At 51.3% G+C, this 16,568-nt stretch overlaps 1 protein-coding gene across 1 annotated transcript in view; it reads left to right on the top strand.

Annotated features, from left to right (window-relative positions):
* LOC137360540 (zinc finger protein 692-like) overlaps positions 1 to 7,347 on the top strand; it is a 97,578-nt gene extending 90,231 nt beyond the window's left edge. The window contains exons 10-13 of the mRNA XM_068025943.1: positions 45 to 159; positions 2,142 to 2,241; positions 5,571 to 5,837; positions 6,290 to 7,347. Coding sequence (XP_067882044.1) covers positions 45 to 159; positions 2,142 to 2,241; positions 5,571 to 5,837; positions 6,290 to 6,563 — 756 coding nt within the window. The 3' untranslated portion in view covers positions 6,564 to 7,347. The remainder of the gene's footprint in view (positions 1 to 44; positions 160 to 2,141; positions 2,242 to 5,570; positions 5,838 to 6,289) is intronic.
* Positions 7,348 to 16,568: the final 9,221 nt, after the last annotated feature.

Genomic DNA, 16,568 nt, shown 5'->3' with positions numbered 1-16,568 from the left:
ATGAGTGGAAAGCTCTACTGATACTCTCTCCCTCTCTCTCTCAGCACCACATGAAGTACCAGCACTTGCTGCAGAAAACCTTCGCCTGCTCCCACCCCTCCTGTGGTCGATCTTTCAACTTCAAGAAGCATTTGAAGGAACATGAGAAGCTGCACAGTGGTAAGTTCTACTGACAGCCGATAGTCTGGGGCTCATGTGGTGAACGTGGAGGACCAGGGCGTTGGGAGACAAAAAGAGAGAAAGTGCGGCCGAAAGAGAAAATTGGACAGAGAGTCACACAGATGGACTGACCCGTTCTTATTGTGTCTCTTTCTCTTCCCCTGTGTCTGCATCTTTGTCACTTTCACTGTCCTTCGTCCTCTGTCTCATTCTCACCTTCATCTGTCCGATTGTTCTGTCGCTCTCGCTGTAGTGCTCTGACTCTATTCCTCTCGATTTCTCTTTCAATTTCTTTTCCAATTTCTCTCCCCGTCCCTCCACCCAGTGACCGCCCGTCCCTCCACCCAGTGACCGCCCGTCCCTCCACCCAGTGACCGCCCGTCCCTCCACCCAGTGACCGCCCGTCCCTCCACCCAGTGACCGCCCGTCCCTCCACCCAGTGACCGCCCGTCCCTCCACCCAGTGACCGCCCGTCCCTCCACCCAGTGACCGCCCGTCCCTCCACCCAGTCTTCCCCCCTCCCTCCACCCAGTCTTCCCCCCTCCCTCCACCCAGTCTTCCCCCCTCCCTCCACCCAGTCTTCCCCCCTCCCTCCACCCAGTCTTCCCCCCTCCCTCCACCCAGTCCTCCCCCCTCCCTCCACCCAGTCCTCCCCCCTCCCTCCACCCAGTCCTCCCCCCTCCCTCCACCCAGTCCTCCCCCCTCCCTCCACCCAGTCCTCCCCCCTCCCTCCACCCAGTCCTCCCCCCTCCCTCCACCCAGTCCTCCCCCCTCCCCTCCACCCAGTCCTCCCCCCTCCCTCCACCCAGTCCTCCCCCCTCCCTCCACCCAGTCCTCCCCCCTCCCTCCACCCAGTCCTCCCCCCTCCCTCCACCCAGTCCTCCCCCCTCCCTCCACCCAGTCCTCCCCCCTCCCTCCACCCAGTCCTCCCCCCTCCCTCCACCCAGTCCTCCCCCCTCCCTCCACCCAGTCCTCCCCCCTCCCTCCACCCAGTCCTCCCCCCTCCCTCCACCCAGTCCTCCCCCCTCCCTCCACCCAGTCCTCCCCCCTCCCTCCACCCAGTCCTCCCCCCTCCCTCCACCCAGTCCTCCCCCCTCCCTCCACCCAGTCCTCCCGGTCTCCTCCCCCCGGTCTCCCCCCCGCCTCCTCCCCCCCGGTCACCTCCACCCCCCCCCCCCCCCCGCCCCCTCCTCCTCCTCCCCCCGGTCTCCTCCCCCCGCCCCCTCCTCCTCCCGGTCTCCCACTCCCCCTCCCCCGTCCCCTCCTGGTGTCCCCCTCCCCCCCCCCCGCCCCCTCCCCCCTCCGCCCCCTCCCCCCTCCGCCCCCTCCCCCCTCCGCCCCCTCCTCTTCCTCCTGGTCTCTTCCCTCTCACGAATCTCTCTGCAATCACTCCCTGTGAGGTCATTGTCATTAGAGCACATAAGGAGGCCACTCGGCCAGTTGAATCCATGCTGGTTCACTGTAGAGCAATCCAGTTAGTCGTGCTCCTCCGCTCTATTCCCGTATCCCTCCAAATTTATTTCCCTCAAGTGCCCATCCGACGGGACCCTCGGCCACCCCGCATGCAGCAACTCGACCCTCGGCCACCCCGCATGCAGCAACTCGAACCTCTGCCTCCCCGCATGCATCAACTCGACCCTCGGCCACCCCGCATGCAGCAACTCGAACCTCTGCCTCCCCGCATGCAGCAACTCGACCATCGGCCTCCCCGCATGCAGCAACTCAGAAGAACTAGAAGTAGATCGTCTGGCCGATCGAGCTTGTTCCGCCATTCAGTGCGATCATGGCTGATCTTGGGCTTCCATTCCACTTTCCTGCCAGCTCCGCATTTCCCTTGAATCCATGCGAGACCAGAAATCAATCTATCCTTGCCCTAAATGTATTCAATGTGGAGCATCGACAACCCCATGGGATAGAGAATTCCAAAGATTCACAACCCTTTGAGTGAACTAATTTCTCCTCATCTCAATTGTTTTCCCTAGACAAACGGGATTATATTTGTGAGTTTTGTGCCCGAGCATTCCGAACAACAAGCAACCTGATCATCCACCGGAGGATCCACACCGGAGAAAAACCACTACAGTAAGTACAGGAACAGGAATTCCCTGCCTGCTTGGCACCCGCCCCCTCCCCCCCCCCCCACCCCCTCGTGCTCTCTCTCTCTCTTTCACACCCTTTATCTTTTTATATATTCTCTCTCTCTCCCTCGCCCCTTCGCAACCGCCCCCTCGCCCCTGCCCTCGCACCCCCATCCCCCCTCTCGCCCCTCGGTCTTACCTACATAGGAATAGGAGTAGGCCATTCAGCCCATCGAGCCAACTCTGCCATTCAATGACTTTTCCCCACATTATCCCCATATCCCCTTATGTCATTTGTATTTAGAAATTTGTCAATCTCTGCTATAAACATACTCAATGACTAAGCTTCCACAGCCCTCTGGGGTAGAGAATTCCAAAGATTCACAACCCTCTGAGGAAAGAAATTTCTCCTCATCTCTGTCCTAAGTGGTTTCCCCCTTATTTTGCAATTGTGTCCCTGGTTCTAGACTCCCCAACCAGGGAAAACATCTTGGCTGCATCTACCCTGTTTGTCCCTTTAAGTATTTTGTAGGTTTCAATGAGATCACCTCTCATTCTTCAAAACTCTAGAGAATACAGGCCCAGTTTCCCCAATCTCTCTTCATAGGACAGTCCCGCCATCCGTGGAACAAGTCTGGTGAACCTTTGTTGCACTCCCTCTATGGCAATAATATCCTTCCTCAGGTAAGGGGACCAAAACTACACACAGTACTCCAAGTGCGGTCTAACCAAGGTTCTATGCAATTGAAGCAAGACTTCACTATTCCTGTACTCAAATCCTCTTGTGATAAAGGCTAACATACCATTAGCCTTCATAATTGCTTGCTGCACCTGCATGTTAGTTTTCAGTGAGTTTGTATATCTACACTTTCTAATCTCTTACCATTTAAGAAATACTCTGCACAGTGTGCCTCCTACCAAAATGGATAACCCCACATTTTTCCACATTACATTCCATCTGCCACACTCTTGCCCACTCACTAAGTCTGTCCAAATCCTCATGAAGCTGGTTTGCATCTTCCTCACAACACACATTCCCATCTAGTTTGTGTCATGCGCAAACTTGGAAATATTACATTTGGTCCCCAGATTCAAATCGTTGATATATATTGTGAACAGCTGGGGCCCAAGCACTGACCCATTTTTTTCCTACTCTCTGGTTTCTGCCTGTTAACCAATCCTTAATCCATGCCAAATGTTACCTCCTATCCCATGTGCTTTAGTTTCGCTAACCAATCTCCTGTGGGGAACTTTATCAAAAGCATTCTGAAAATCCAAGTATACCACGTCCACCGACTCCCTTTATCAATTGTTAGTAACATCCTGAAAAAATTCCAACAGGTTCGTCAAACACGACTTCCCATTCATAAATCCATGTTGACTATGCCCGATCAGATCTTTATTATCCAAGTGTCCATTTATCGCATACTTTACAATAGATTCTAGCATTTTTCCTACTACTGATGTAAGTCTAACAGGTCTGTAATTCCCTGTTTTCTCCATCCCTCCTTCCTTAAATAGTAGCATGACATTTGCTACCTTCCAGTCTACAGGGACCATTCCAGAATCTAGAGTGTTTTGGAAGATGATCAATGCATCCATCATCTCCATAGCGACATCTGTCAACACTCTGGGATGTAGAATATCAGGTCCTGGGGGCTTATCAACCTTCAGCCCCATTAATTTCTCCAATACAACCTTCTTACTAATACTAATTTCCTTCAATTTTTCATTCTCCCTAGTGTTACGACCAAGTTGGGAGTAATGCACTGTTAATTCAGTCCCACTATTCCACAGGTCATAGCATATCAAATAAAGTTCCCCACCTACTGGAAAGTAGCCAAATTAAACACACTACTTGTCCCCCAGAATAAAGCACATCAAACCAGGTTTCTTTAAACAACATTAACTATTTATTCCAAAAGAACTAATAGGTCCTAACTACTAACGAGATAAATCTATATATGAAAAAACTCCTTAATTCCTTTACCGTCATGCGCACACACATACATTAAAAAATAAAACTGGTTAACGGAGGAAAAAGGATTTTTGGTTTACAGCTGCTTCTTAGGAATAGAAGGAATAATAAAAATAATTGAGGTTCACGTTCTGCTAGGTTGTTTTTGGTATGGTGAGGTGTCCCAGAGTCGAATAGTCAGATGCCACTCAATCTCTCCAGGCGAGGTTGATGAACAGTCTATGATGGGTAGGTGTTTTAGGCAATTTAACTGCAGCAGTTGTCACATAGGTCTTTCATCAGGGGTGTGGCGACAGGTCTGCTTGGGTTTTGAAGCAGCAGTCCAGCAGTCGAAGAATTCTTCAGATTTCAGGATTTTCTTAGCACATGGGAGGCAGCTCACTGGATGCAGGAATTCTTCAGAGACTGGAGGCAGCAGCAATCTGCCACCTTTCAAATGCAGGATTCCTTTTCAAGAGAGGCGAGTCTCCTTCACTGAGAGAAGTAACACTTTTTCGGGTCTTCTTCCCTTGCTCCAGGCAGGTCAAATCTAAGATTTTAAATGCCTGCCCATTGTCCAATTCACTGGCTTTTTAAAGGGTCCAGAGTGAAAAAAGAACCTTCCTGAACATGGTCACATGTCCAGACACAGTGTCTCCCCCTGGTTCAAAAGCTGCTCCGAAGGAAGGTCAAACCCCTGTGGTTTCATTTCAATTGCAGGCTTTCCTGACCTTCCACAAGTTCAACTTTCTTTAAAAACCCCCATAAATTGCAACTCTTGTTCTGAACTTGCTTTCAAAATATTGCAGGAATTCCAATTATTTACAGGTGTCTTCAACTGAGCAAGAAAAATTCTTTTCTCAGGTTTATAAAACACAGAAGTCCAAGATATTAGTACTAAAATAAAAAACCTTTTATAACACTAGTCCGCTGAATGTCTCACTCTGGGAGATTTCTTGTATCTTCCTCCGTGCAGACTCGCCCTCCCCGCCCCTCTTCTCCCCCCCCCCCCCCCCCCCACGGCGCCCATCACACTATCTTGCTTGTCTCCTGCCTGCAGACCCTCCTCTTCCCCTTCCCCTTTTCCCTTCCTCGTTCCCCCATTTCCCCCTCCCCTTCTCCCCTCTCCTTTCCTGCACTCCTTCTCCTCACCCCAACCTCCCTTGCCCCCGCCCCCCCTTCCTTGCACCTGCCCCCCCCTCCCTCGCCCTAGCACCCCTGTGCTCTTGTGTCTACCTGCTCCTGTGCTTCGGCAACCCTTCCCCATGCACTCCTGTTCTCTCCCTGCTCATGCCCATCCCCCACCTCCCTGGGAGGTCTTTTTCACATCCTTTCACCTTCTGTCTCTGTGTCTGTCTCTCTCTCTCTCTGTCCAGGTGTGAGATCTGTGGATTTACCTGCAGACAGAAGGCCTCATTGAACTGGCACATGAAGAAACACGATGCCGAGTCCGGCTACCAGTTCTCCTGTGACATTTGCGGGAAGAAGTTTGAGAAGAAGGACAATGTAAACGCTCACAAGAGCAAGAGTCACCCCGAGACCCCGGTGAATATGGCTGTGGCCCAGCCCGAGTGTCCCGTGACACCCGGCAAGGACAGGAAACAGCTGGAACTGAAACCGGAGCCTGACACAGATTCATTGCAGTAAGTACAGGAGCAGGAATCCCCAGCCTCCTTAGCCCCACCTCTCTCTCTCTCTCTCTCTCTCTCTCTCTCTCTCATTCTCTCTCTCATATACCCTTTTTTTTTTCTCAACTCTTTCTCTCCCTCTCACCCCGGCTCTCCCCCACCCTTCTTGCTTTCCCCGCTCTCCCCCTCCCTCTCCCTCCTTCACTCGCCTCTTCTTCCTCCCTCGCTGTCTCTCTCCCTCTCCTGTGCCCTTTTCCCCCCTCACTCCGCAATGGCCTCACACTCTTTTTTTCACGTCCCCTCTCTCTCTCTCCTGTGTGTTTATGCCTGACTGGTCTCTGGACCCCTCCCCCTCCGTACTCTTGCTGCACCCCCCCCCCCCCCCAACCCCCCACTACATCCCATCCCCCAGAAGGTCTTTGTCACATCGTCTCACTTTCTCTCACTTTTTCTCTCTCTCTGTCCAGGTGTGAGATCTGTGGAATTATCTGCAGACAGAGAGCCTCATTGAACTGGCACATGAAGAAACACGATGCCGAGCCCGGCTACCAGTTCTCCTGTGACATTTGCGGCAAGAAATTTGAGAAGAAGGACAATGTAAATGCTCACAAGAGCAAGAGTCACCCCGAGACCCCGGTGAATGTGGCTGCGGCCCCGCCCGAGTGTCCCGCGACACCCGGCAAGGACAGGAAACAGCTGGAACTGAAACCGGAGCCCGAAACCGATTCACCGCGTGTGTAGACTGGATCGACACACAGCTCTGGCGCTGGGAGCAGCTCCCTGTCTTCCTCAACAGTCAGCCCGTCATGGGCTGATCACACTGCGGGGCCGGGCTGGGCTGGGCCGGGCCGGGTCAGGCCGAGTGCTGGGCCCAACCCAACAAACATCAATTTGCATTTACTTAGCACCTTTAATGTAGTAAAACATCCAAGGCCCTGCACTGGAGCGATTATCAAACAAAAATTGACCATGAGCCACATAAGGAGGAGGCATTGGGACAGGTGAGCCAATGTTTGGTCAGAGAGGTTCTATGGAATGTCTTTAAGCAGGTAGAGAGAGAGAGCGAGAGGCGGAGAAGCTTCACTCCTTTAGTCCGAGCCCTGGATCGGGAAGCAGTGCTGCCCAGCTGCAAATTGTGCTAGGATGGTTTGTTTGCGGTGACGCCGCGCTCTATAATTCACATTTCACTGCATTGTCTGTCGGAGTGGCAGGTGCCATTCTGCTGTAGTAAACTGTTCATAGACTGTTAAAATATCCTGACTGTAAACCAACCTGAGTTCTTTCTTCCTTGTTGATGCACACCACCTTCTGTACATTGCTCCTACTCCATTTCTTTCCTGTCCCATCACTCCATTGCCTCCTCTGCCTCACTCATTCCCAGGCCGTCTGACCTGTGGAGTTCCACCCCTCCTCCTCAGTCTTTCCTTCCTTCGGTCGCCGGGATATTGAATCCTCAAGACTTGGTGCTGCCACTGCCCCTTCATTGGAGCTGGCTTTATGTCCCATTCTTCACTGCTACCTCCAGGGAGCAGAGTCTAGAGGGCCAGCCTTCTCAAATGGCTCCAGTCATTTGTAGCACTGGTACAGCGCGAATGGGGGACCTGGCTGCACTTCCCCTTCACTGGGGCCTGTGTACCACCTCTTCCCAGTGTCCATGGCCCACTCGAGTCTGCCATCAGGAGCAAAGGTTAAAAAGTGTGCAGCAACGAAATTTGGCAGTGTTAAATGCAAGGAGTGTAGTAAATAAAGCCGATGAGCTGAGGACACGGTAACATGATATTGTTACTATAATGGAAACTTGGCATGAAGAGGGGCAAGAATGGCAACTCAACATCCCTCAATATAGAATTTTCAGGCGGGATAGAGAAGGAGATAAAAAAGGAGGGGACATAGCATTATTGGTTAATGAATCAGTAACAGCTTTGAGGAGGGATGATATCCTAAATGAATCATTAAATGAGGCCATATGGGTGGAGCTCAGAAATTAAAAAAAAAAGGGGCAGCCACACTACTAGGCATACACTGCAGACCCCCAAATAGTGAGAGGGAGGTAGAAGAACAAATATGTAGGCAAATTTGAGTGCAAAAACTATAGGGAATAATAGTTGGGGATTTCGACTACCCCAATGTCAACTGGGATACAAACAGTGTGATGGGCACAGAGCGGACAAAATTCTTGAACTGCATGCAAGAGAACTTTTTAGCCAGCACGTAACAAGCCAACGAGAGGGAGAGCAATTCTAGATTTAGTCTTCGGTAATGAAGCTGGCAAGTGGAGGAAGTAACAGTGGGTGACCATTTTGGAGATAGTGACGATAATGCAGTAGATTTTAGCAAAATCATGGAAAATGCCAAAGATAAAACGGGAGTAAAAGTTCTAAATTGGGGGAAGGCAAATTTTTAAAAACTAAGAGGTGACCTGTCAAAAGCGGACTGGATACAGCTACTGGAAGGAAAATCAGTGGCAAACCAGTGGGAGGCATTCAAAAATGAGATACTACAGGCACAGTGTAGGCATGTCCCCACTAAGATAAAGACTGGTACTGCCAAATTTAGAGCCCCCTGGTTATCTAGAAGCTTACAGGGTAAGTTAAAGCAGAAAAAAGGCTTATGACGATCACAAAAATCTTAATACTTTAGAAAGCCCAGAGGAGTGTAGAGAGTGCAGGGGTGAAGTGAAAAAGGAAATTCGAAAAGCTAAGAGAGGACCTGAAAAATTATTGGGAGGTAAAATCAAGGAAAACCCAAAAATATTTTATCAGCACGTAAAGAGTAAGAGGATAACTAAGGAAAGGGTAGGGCCTATCAGAGATGTACAAGGGAACTTATGTGTGGATTGAGAAGAAGTGGGCAGGGTTCTTAATGAGTTTTTTTTTGTCTCTATCTTCACAACGGAGAGGGATGATGCAGACATTGTAGTTAAAGAGGACTGTGAGATATCAGATACGATAAGCATCATGAGCGAGGAAGTACTGGAGGGCCTGACATCCTTGAAAGTGGATAAATCACCAGGACTGGATGGATTGCATCCCAGGTTGTTAAAGGAAGCCAGGGATGAAATAGCGGATGCGCAGAGGATCATCTTCAAATCCTCACTAGATACAGGAGAGGTACCAGACGATTGGAGGTCTGCGACCGTTGTACCATTGTTTAAAAAGGGTGCGAGGGGTAGGCCAAATAATTATAGGCTGGTCAGTCTGACCTCGATGGTGGGTCAATTGTTAGAATCTATCCTGAGGGACAGGATAAACTGCCACAGATTAATCAGGGATAGTCAGCATAGATTTGTTAAGGGCAGGTCATGTCTTACTAACTTAACTGAGTTTTTTGTGGAAGTAACAAGGATTGATGAGGATACTGTATTGGATGTGGTCTATATGGATTTTAGTAAGGCATTTGACAAGGTCCTGCATGGCAGCCTGGTCAGTAAAATGAAAGCCCATGGGATACAGGGGAATGTGGCAGGTTGGATCCAGAATTGGCTCAGTGACAGGAAACAAAGGGTAGTCGTCGACGGATGTTTTTGTGAATGGAAAGCGGGTTTCCAGTGGCGTTCCACAGGGCTTGCTGTTTGTGGTATATGTTAATGATTTGGACCTAAATGTGGGAGGCATGATTGGAAAATTTACTGATGACACAAAAATTGGCCGTGTAGTTGACAGTGAAGAGGTTAGCCTTAGACTCCAGAATGATATCAATGGTTTGGTTGAGTGGGTGGAAAAATGGCAAATGGAATTCAATCCAGAGAAGTGTGAGGTGATGCATTTGGGGAGGGCAAATGAAGCGAGGGAATATACAATAAACGGGAGGATATTGAGAGGGGTAGAAGAAGTGAGAGACCTTGGAGTGCACGTCCACAGATCGGCACAGTGGCTAGCACCGCAGCCTCACAGCTCCAGCGACCTAGGTTCAGTTCTGGGTACTGCCTGTGTGGAGTTTGCAAGTTCTCCCTGTGACTGCGTGGGTTTCCGCTGGGTGCTCCGGTTTCTTCCCACAGCCAAAGACTTGCAGGTTGATAAGTAAATTGGCCATTGTAAATTGCCCCTAGTTTAAGTAGGTGGTAGGAGAATTGAGGGAAGGTGGGGATGTGGTAGGGGATATGGGATTAATGTAGGATTAGTATAAATGGGTGGTTGATGGTCGGCACAGACTCGGTGGGCCGAAGGGCCTGTTTCAGTGCTGTATCTCTCTATGATTCATCCCTGAGGGTGGCAGGACAGGTAGATAGTGGTGAAGAAGGCGTATGGAATGCTTTCCTTTATTGGCCGAGGTATAGAATTCAAAAGCAGGGATGTAATGCTGGAACTGTATAAAATGCTGGTTCGGCCACAGCTGGAGTATTGCATACAGTTCTGAACACCACGTTACAGAAAGGACATAATTGCTCTGGAGAGAGTACAGAGAAGGTTTACAAGAATGTTGCCAGGGCACAAAAGTTGCAGCTATAAGGAAAGATTGATTTGGCTAGGGTTGTTTTCCTAAGAACAGAGGAGGCAGAGGGGTTACTTAATTGAGGTGTATAAAATTATGAGGGGCCTTGATAGATTAGACAGGAAGTACCTGTTTCCCCTAGCGGAGAGGTCAATTACCAGGGGGCACAGATTTAAGGTGATTGGTCGGAAGATTAGAGGGGACATGAGGAAAAACTTTCACCCAGAAGTTGGTGGGTGTCTGGAATTCACTGCGTGGATCGGTGGTGGAGGCAGAAACCCTCAATTCTTTTAAAAGATACCTGGACATGCACCTGGTGTGCTGTAATGGGCAAGGCTATGGACCAGGTGCCGAAATGTGGAATTAGACTGGGCGGATAGTTTTTTCAGCCAGCACTGATACGACGGGCTGAATAGCCTCCTTCTGTGCCATAACTTTTCTATGGTTCTATGTTTCTAGGAGGAAGGAGGGTTCAGGAAAGTGAAGTTGGAATGGGGGAGAGGGGCGGAGTACAAAAGAGATGTGGTTCAAGGAAGAGAGGCAGAGTAAAGAGGAGAGATGGGGTTCGAGGGAGAAAGGTGGGGGTATTGGGGTTTAGAGAGGCGGAATAGTGGGAGAGAGGTTGAGTGAGACGGGCAGTGGTTCCCTGTGCTGGTTTGGCTGATGTGTTCGGTACGTTTCGCACATCCTCCCGGCTCTCTCGATATTGTAGTTAATCCCAAGCCAGTACACAGTTTCCCTCTCCAGGCGTCTTGTTCGCTCGATGCCCATGTGGCCCTGGTGTAATTGTGACAATATATCATGAAGAAGAGATTCAGGAATTAGCAGCTGTCTTCCTTTAAATATTATGCCTCTTGAGACACCTAACTCGTCCCTATCTGACCAAAAGAATATTGGGTTGTCTTGAACCTCCAATATCGTGTCAGGCCATTGACAATAACTCTGAACAATGCTTTCATCAGTGGATCTTCAGCTGTTTCTTCTCTGAGTTAGTTGCACTTGTATTGTCTAAAGCTCATCAAGCCAACATTAAGTACATCTTAGACCTCTATTCATACTGTCCACGTGTTGGTCTAATGAAATAGCTGCTGCTTTCTTCGGATTCGTCAATCGGCTCAATAAATTGATGTGGTCATCCTGTTATCTGATTGATAACAGATTTCACCAGTCATACCCTTGGATTTTGACTCGTAACCTTTGTAATCTAGGTGGTGCAGTGATCAGAGGTTTACACCATATTTTCTCTAACAATTTCCACAATGAACCACTGACCAAAAAGGTACGTGTGGAACCTCGTACTGCCAAACACGAGAGCAAGGGTCTCGCGCTGTATGTTTGAGTAATTGGCTTGCGTTGTTGAGAGACTCTTGCAACCAAATGCTATCGGTTTCCCGTCCCGCAAATGGCAAGCTCCTAGCCCTTTCTGTGATGCATCAACCTCCGGGATTATTTCCGTACTTGGGTTGTCGTGTTGAAGAAGACTTGTCTTCTCCGACAAGGCTGCTGAAATGATTCAAATACATTTTATTGGTCCCCTTGCCAAACAAATGGAACATCTTTTCTTAGCAGTTCTCAATGATGATGCTCTCTCGACAAAGTTGCGTCTACAGGGTGCTAAGAAATTAAATAACCCTAGACATCGTTGTGAATGTTCTCGGTCTTGGGGCATCGACATAGATTATATGTCTTTTATTTTGCTCAGATCAGGACTTATCCCAGTGTTACAATATATCGAACCAAAGAAATTGTGGCTTACATTTAATTTTCAGTTTTTGCTGTTAAAAACAAGACCTCCTCTAACCATTTCCATTGACACATGAAGATTTCAATCATGTTGTTGCTCAGCAGTACCCATGTCATCTGCGATACGTATGCAACCTGGAGCATTTTCGGTAATGTCCGTATGTCACTGCATTGCTTCTGCTTTTGTAGCACATCACTTGTGTTGTCATAGAGTTATACAGGCCCTTCGGCCCATCGTGTCTGTGCTGGCCATCAAGCACCTAACTATTCTAGTCCAATTTTCCAGCACTTGGCCTGTAGCCTTGTATGCTATGGCATTTCAAGTGCTCATGTAAATACTTCTTAAATGTTGTGAAGGTTCCTGCCTCTACCACCCCCTTCAGGCAGTGTATTCCAGATTCCAACCACCCACTGGGTGAAAAAGGTTTTCCTCAAATCCCCTCTCAACCTCTTGCCCCTTGCTTTAAATGTATGCCCCCTGGTTATTGACAGCTCCACTAAGGGAAAAAGTCTCTTCCTATCTAACCTATCAATGCCACTCATAATTTTGTATTATGTCCCCATTTCCTTTTCTCACGTCTCCCGACATTCAGACTGGCTCTTCTCAATGACCTCTGCATTGAAGGGAATCACCTCGGATCCAAACTTCACTGTTGCGCTTTGACTTTTCTTCTGCCACGTGGTTGTCCACAATGCACCGCTGCCACCATATTGTATTACTGGGTTCTTGATATAAACTTACCAATCATGCACTCATGAATGGTAACAAATACTTTGCATTCCTATTTATTAAAGAGTAAGGAGAGCTCAACATGAACATCTTATGACGGCTCAACACAACTCCAACGACTGTGTCAAATACAGTATGACATCACTTCCTGCAGTACTGATCCTCACTATTAGAAGTAAAGATTTCAGCAGTGAAAGGATTAACAGTAAATGTTTCAGCAGTGAGGGGACCGGCGGTCAATGTTTCAGAATTGAGGGGATTGGCGGTCAAGGGTTCAGCAGCGAGGGGACCGGCGGTCAAGGTTTCAGAATTGAGGGGATTGGCGGTCAATGGTTCAGCAGCGAGGGGACCGGCGGTCAAGGGTTCAGCAGCGAGGGGACCGGCGGTCAAGGGTTCAGCAGCGAGGGGACCGGCGGTCAAGGGTTCAGCAGCGAGGGGACCGGCGGTCAAGGGTTCAGCAGCGAGGGGACCGGCGGTCAAGGTTTCAGCAGCGAGGGGACCGGCGGTCAAGGTTTCAGCAGCGAGGGGATTGGCGGTCAAGGTTTCAGCAGCGAGGGGACCGGCGGTCAAGGTTTCGACAGCGAGGGGACCGGCGGTCAAGGGTTCAGAATTGAGGGGACCGGCGGTCAAGGGTTCAGCAGTGAGGGCATTGGCGGTCAATGTTTCAGCAGTGAGGGAATCTGCAATAAAGGTTTCAGCAGTGAGCGGACTGGCGGTCAAGGGTTCAGCAGTGAGGGGACCGGCAGTCAAGGTTTCAGCAGCGAGGGGATTGGCGGTCAAGGTTTCAGCAGCGAGGGGACCGGCGGTCAAGGTTTCGACAGCGAGGGGACCAGCGGTCAAGGGTTCAGCAGTGAGGGGACCGGCTGTCAAGGTTTCAGAATTGAGGGGACCGGCTGTCAAGGTTTCAGAATTGAGGGGACCGGCAGTCAAGGGTTCAGCAGTGAGGGCCGGCGGTCAAGGTTTCAGCAGTGAGGGCCGGCGGTCAAGGTTTCAGCAGTGAAGGCCGGCGGTCAAGGTTTCAGCAGTGAGGGCCGGCGGTCAAGGTTTCAGCAGTGAGGGCCGGCGGTCAAGGTTTCAGCAGTGAGGGCCGGCGGTCAAGGTTTCAGCAGTGAGGGCCGGCGGTCAAGGTTTCAGCAGTGAGGGCCGGCGGTCAAGGTTTCAGCAGTGAGGGAGTCTGCAATAAAGGTTTCAGCAGTGAGCGGACCGGCGGTCAAGGTTTCAGCAGTGACGGGACCGGCGGTCAAGGGTTCAGCAGTGAGGGGACCGGCGGTCAAGGTTTCAGCAGTGAGGGGACCGGCGGTCAAGGTTTCAGCAGTGAGGGGACCGGCGGTCAAGGGTTCAGCAGTGAGGGGACCGGCGGTCAAGGGTTCAGCATTGAGGGGACCGGCGGTCAAGGGTTCAGCAGTGAGGGGACCGGCGGTCAAGGGTTCAGCAGTGAGGGGACCGGCGGTCAAGGTTTCAGCAGTGAGGGGACCGGCGGTCAAGGTTTCAGCATTGGCGGGACCGGCGGTCAATGTTTCAGCAGTGAGGGGACCGATGGTCAAGGGTTCAGCAGTGAGGGGACCGGCGGTCAAGGTTTCAGCAGTGAGGGGACCGGCGGTCAAGGGTTCAGCAGTGAGGGGACCGGCGGTCAAGGGTTCAGCAGTGAGGGCCGGCGGTCAAGGGTTCAGCAGTGAGGGGACCGGCGGTCAAGGTTTCAGCAGCGAGGGGATTGGCGGTCAAGGGTTCAGCAGCGAGGGGACCGGCGGTCAAGGGTTCAGCAGCGAGGGGATTGGCGGTCAAGGTTTCAGCAGCGAGGGGATTGGCGGTCAAGGGTTCAGCAGCGAGGGGACCGGCGGTCAAGGGTTCAGCAGCGAGGGGATTGGCGGTCAAGGGTTCAGCAGCGAGGGGACCGGCGGTCAAGGTTTCAGCAGCGAGGGGATTGGCGGTCAAGGGTTCAACAGCGAGGGGGCTGGCGGTCAAGGTTTCAGCAGCGAGGGGACTGGCGGTCAAGGTTTCAGCAGCGAGGGGACTGGCGGTCAAGGGTACAGCAGCGAGGGGACTGGCGGTCAAGGTTTCAGCAGCGAGGGGATTGGCGGTCAAGGGTTCAGCAGCGAGGGGACTGGCGGTCAAGGTTTCAGCAGCGAGGGGACTGGCGGTCAAGGTTTCAGCAGCGAGGGGATTGGCGGTCAAGGTTTCAGCAGCGAGGGGACCGGCGGTCAAGGTTTCAGCAGCGAGGGGACCGGCGGTCAAGGTTTCAGCAGCGAGGGGACCGGCGGTCAAGGGTTCAGCAGTGAGGGCCAGCGGTCAAGGGTTCAGCAGCGAGGGGACCGGCGGTCAAGGTTTCAGCAGCGAGGGGACCGGCGGTCAAGGGTTCAGCAGCGAGGGCATTGGCGGTCAATGTTTCAGCAGTGAGGGCCGGCGGTCAAGGGTTCAGCAGCGAGGGGACCGGCGGTCAAGGGTTCAGCAGTGAGGGCATTGGCGGTCAATGTTTCAGCAGTGAGGGCCGGCGGTCAAGGGTTCAGCAGTGAGGGGACCGGCGGTCAAGGGTTCAGCAGTGAGGGCATTGGCGGTCAATGTTTCAGCAGTGAGGGCCGGCGGTCAAGGGTTCAGCAGTGAGGGCCGGCGGTCAAGGTTTCAGCAGCGAGGGGACCGGCTGTCAAGGTTTCAGCACTGAGGGGACCGGCGGTCAAGGTTTCAGCAGTGAGGGGACCGGCGGTCAAGGTTTCAGCAGCGAGGTGACCGGCGGTCAAGGTTTCAGCTGCGAGGGGATCAGCAGTAAAAATGTAATATGTGAGGGTTTTGACCATGACCTCTTCCCGTGCAGGGATTAGAATTGATTTTATTAACATTGAATGTTTGCGCTGTGCCGGTTGTCAGTGAGGATTTTGTCAGTGGGGAATTTGAGAATGACAGGTTGAAAAGCAGTGAGCCTCGTCGCTGGGTTTGCTGTGACAGGAATGTAATAAGCGTTGAGAATTGCGGGGCATTTATCGATAAGTGCATTGGCTGTGATTTTGTTAGCAAAGCTGGATTTGCAATTACTGGCAGTGAGAGTTTTGTGACTGAGGGTGTCGGCAGTTTGGGAGTGGGGGTATCAGCAGTGACATGTTCAGCATTGTGATCGGCAGTGACTGAGCACCTGAATTCTCTCCCTGGCATCCTTGTAAATCTGCGCACACTCACACACACACATCTGGCCTTCTACCTCCTCTGTTTTCTTAGTCTCGAGTGGACAGTTGTCGCTCATTCCTCGTATTTCCGCTCTCCTCCTCTGTTGATCCTGGAGGTGTAATAACGAAGTGATTGTTGGCGATAAAGAGGAAAAGTGCCTTACTTGACCGACTGAGTAAACACCAGCCATGGTGAATGCAATGTCTGCACCTTCCCACTTGCGTGCCTTTTCTTACTCCCTTGCATGTGCCAGGAGAGGAAATTAAATAACATCAGTGAGGATATTGAAAGAACACGAGGGGCCCCAGGTCATGGAGAGCGAATGAGGAATCCTCAACTGCCCAGAGGAGGAAACTGCCAGGATCCCGAGGCCACAAATGAAGGTCAGTTTCCGGACATCTCGCCGAGTTGAAGGTGAAGTCTGGGCTTTGAGCAACGTGTTCGTGGGTTAAAAAGTTTGGTGGTAATTTTCAAGGTCCGAGTCGCACTGTCCAACCTCCGGCTCCTGGGGCAGGATCAAGCCTCAGGTCCTGGGGCAGGGAGAAGCAGCAGCTCCGCATTCACCGCTGCGGCAGGCGGACGGCGCGGTTTTTGTAGCGTTTGTTCGGTTCCCATGGCGAGAGCGCGGCGCGGGTCCTCATGTGACTCCGTCTCCTAGCAATGAAAGTAACATCTTCAGGCCCGACGTC

The sequence above is a fragment of the Heterodontus francisci genome, unplaced genomic scaffold (genome assembly GCF_036365525.1).
Source record: "Heterodontus francisci isolate sHetFra1 unplaced genomic scaffold, sHetFra1.hap1 HAP1_SCAFFOLD_606, whole genome shotgun sequence".
NCBI classification, from domain to species: Eukaryota; Metazoa; Chordata; class Chondrichthyes; order Heterodontiformes; family Heterodontidae; genus Heterodontus; species Heterodontus francisci.
The sequence above is the reverse complement of the archived record's forward strand: the minus strand, read 5'-3'. Positions and strand labels throughout refer to the sequence as shown.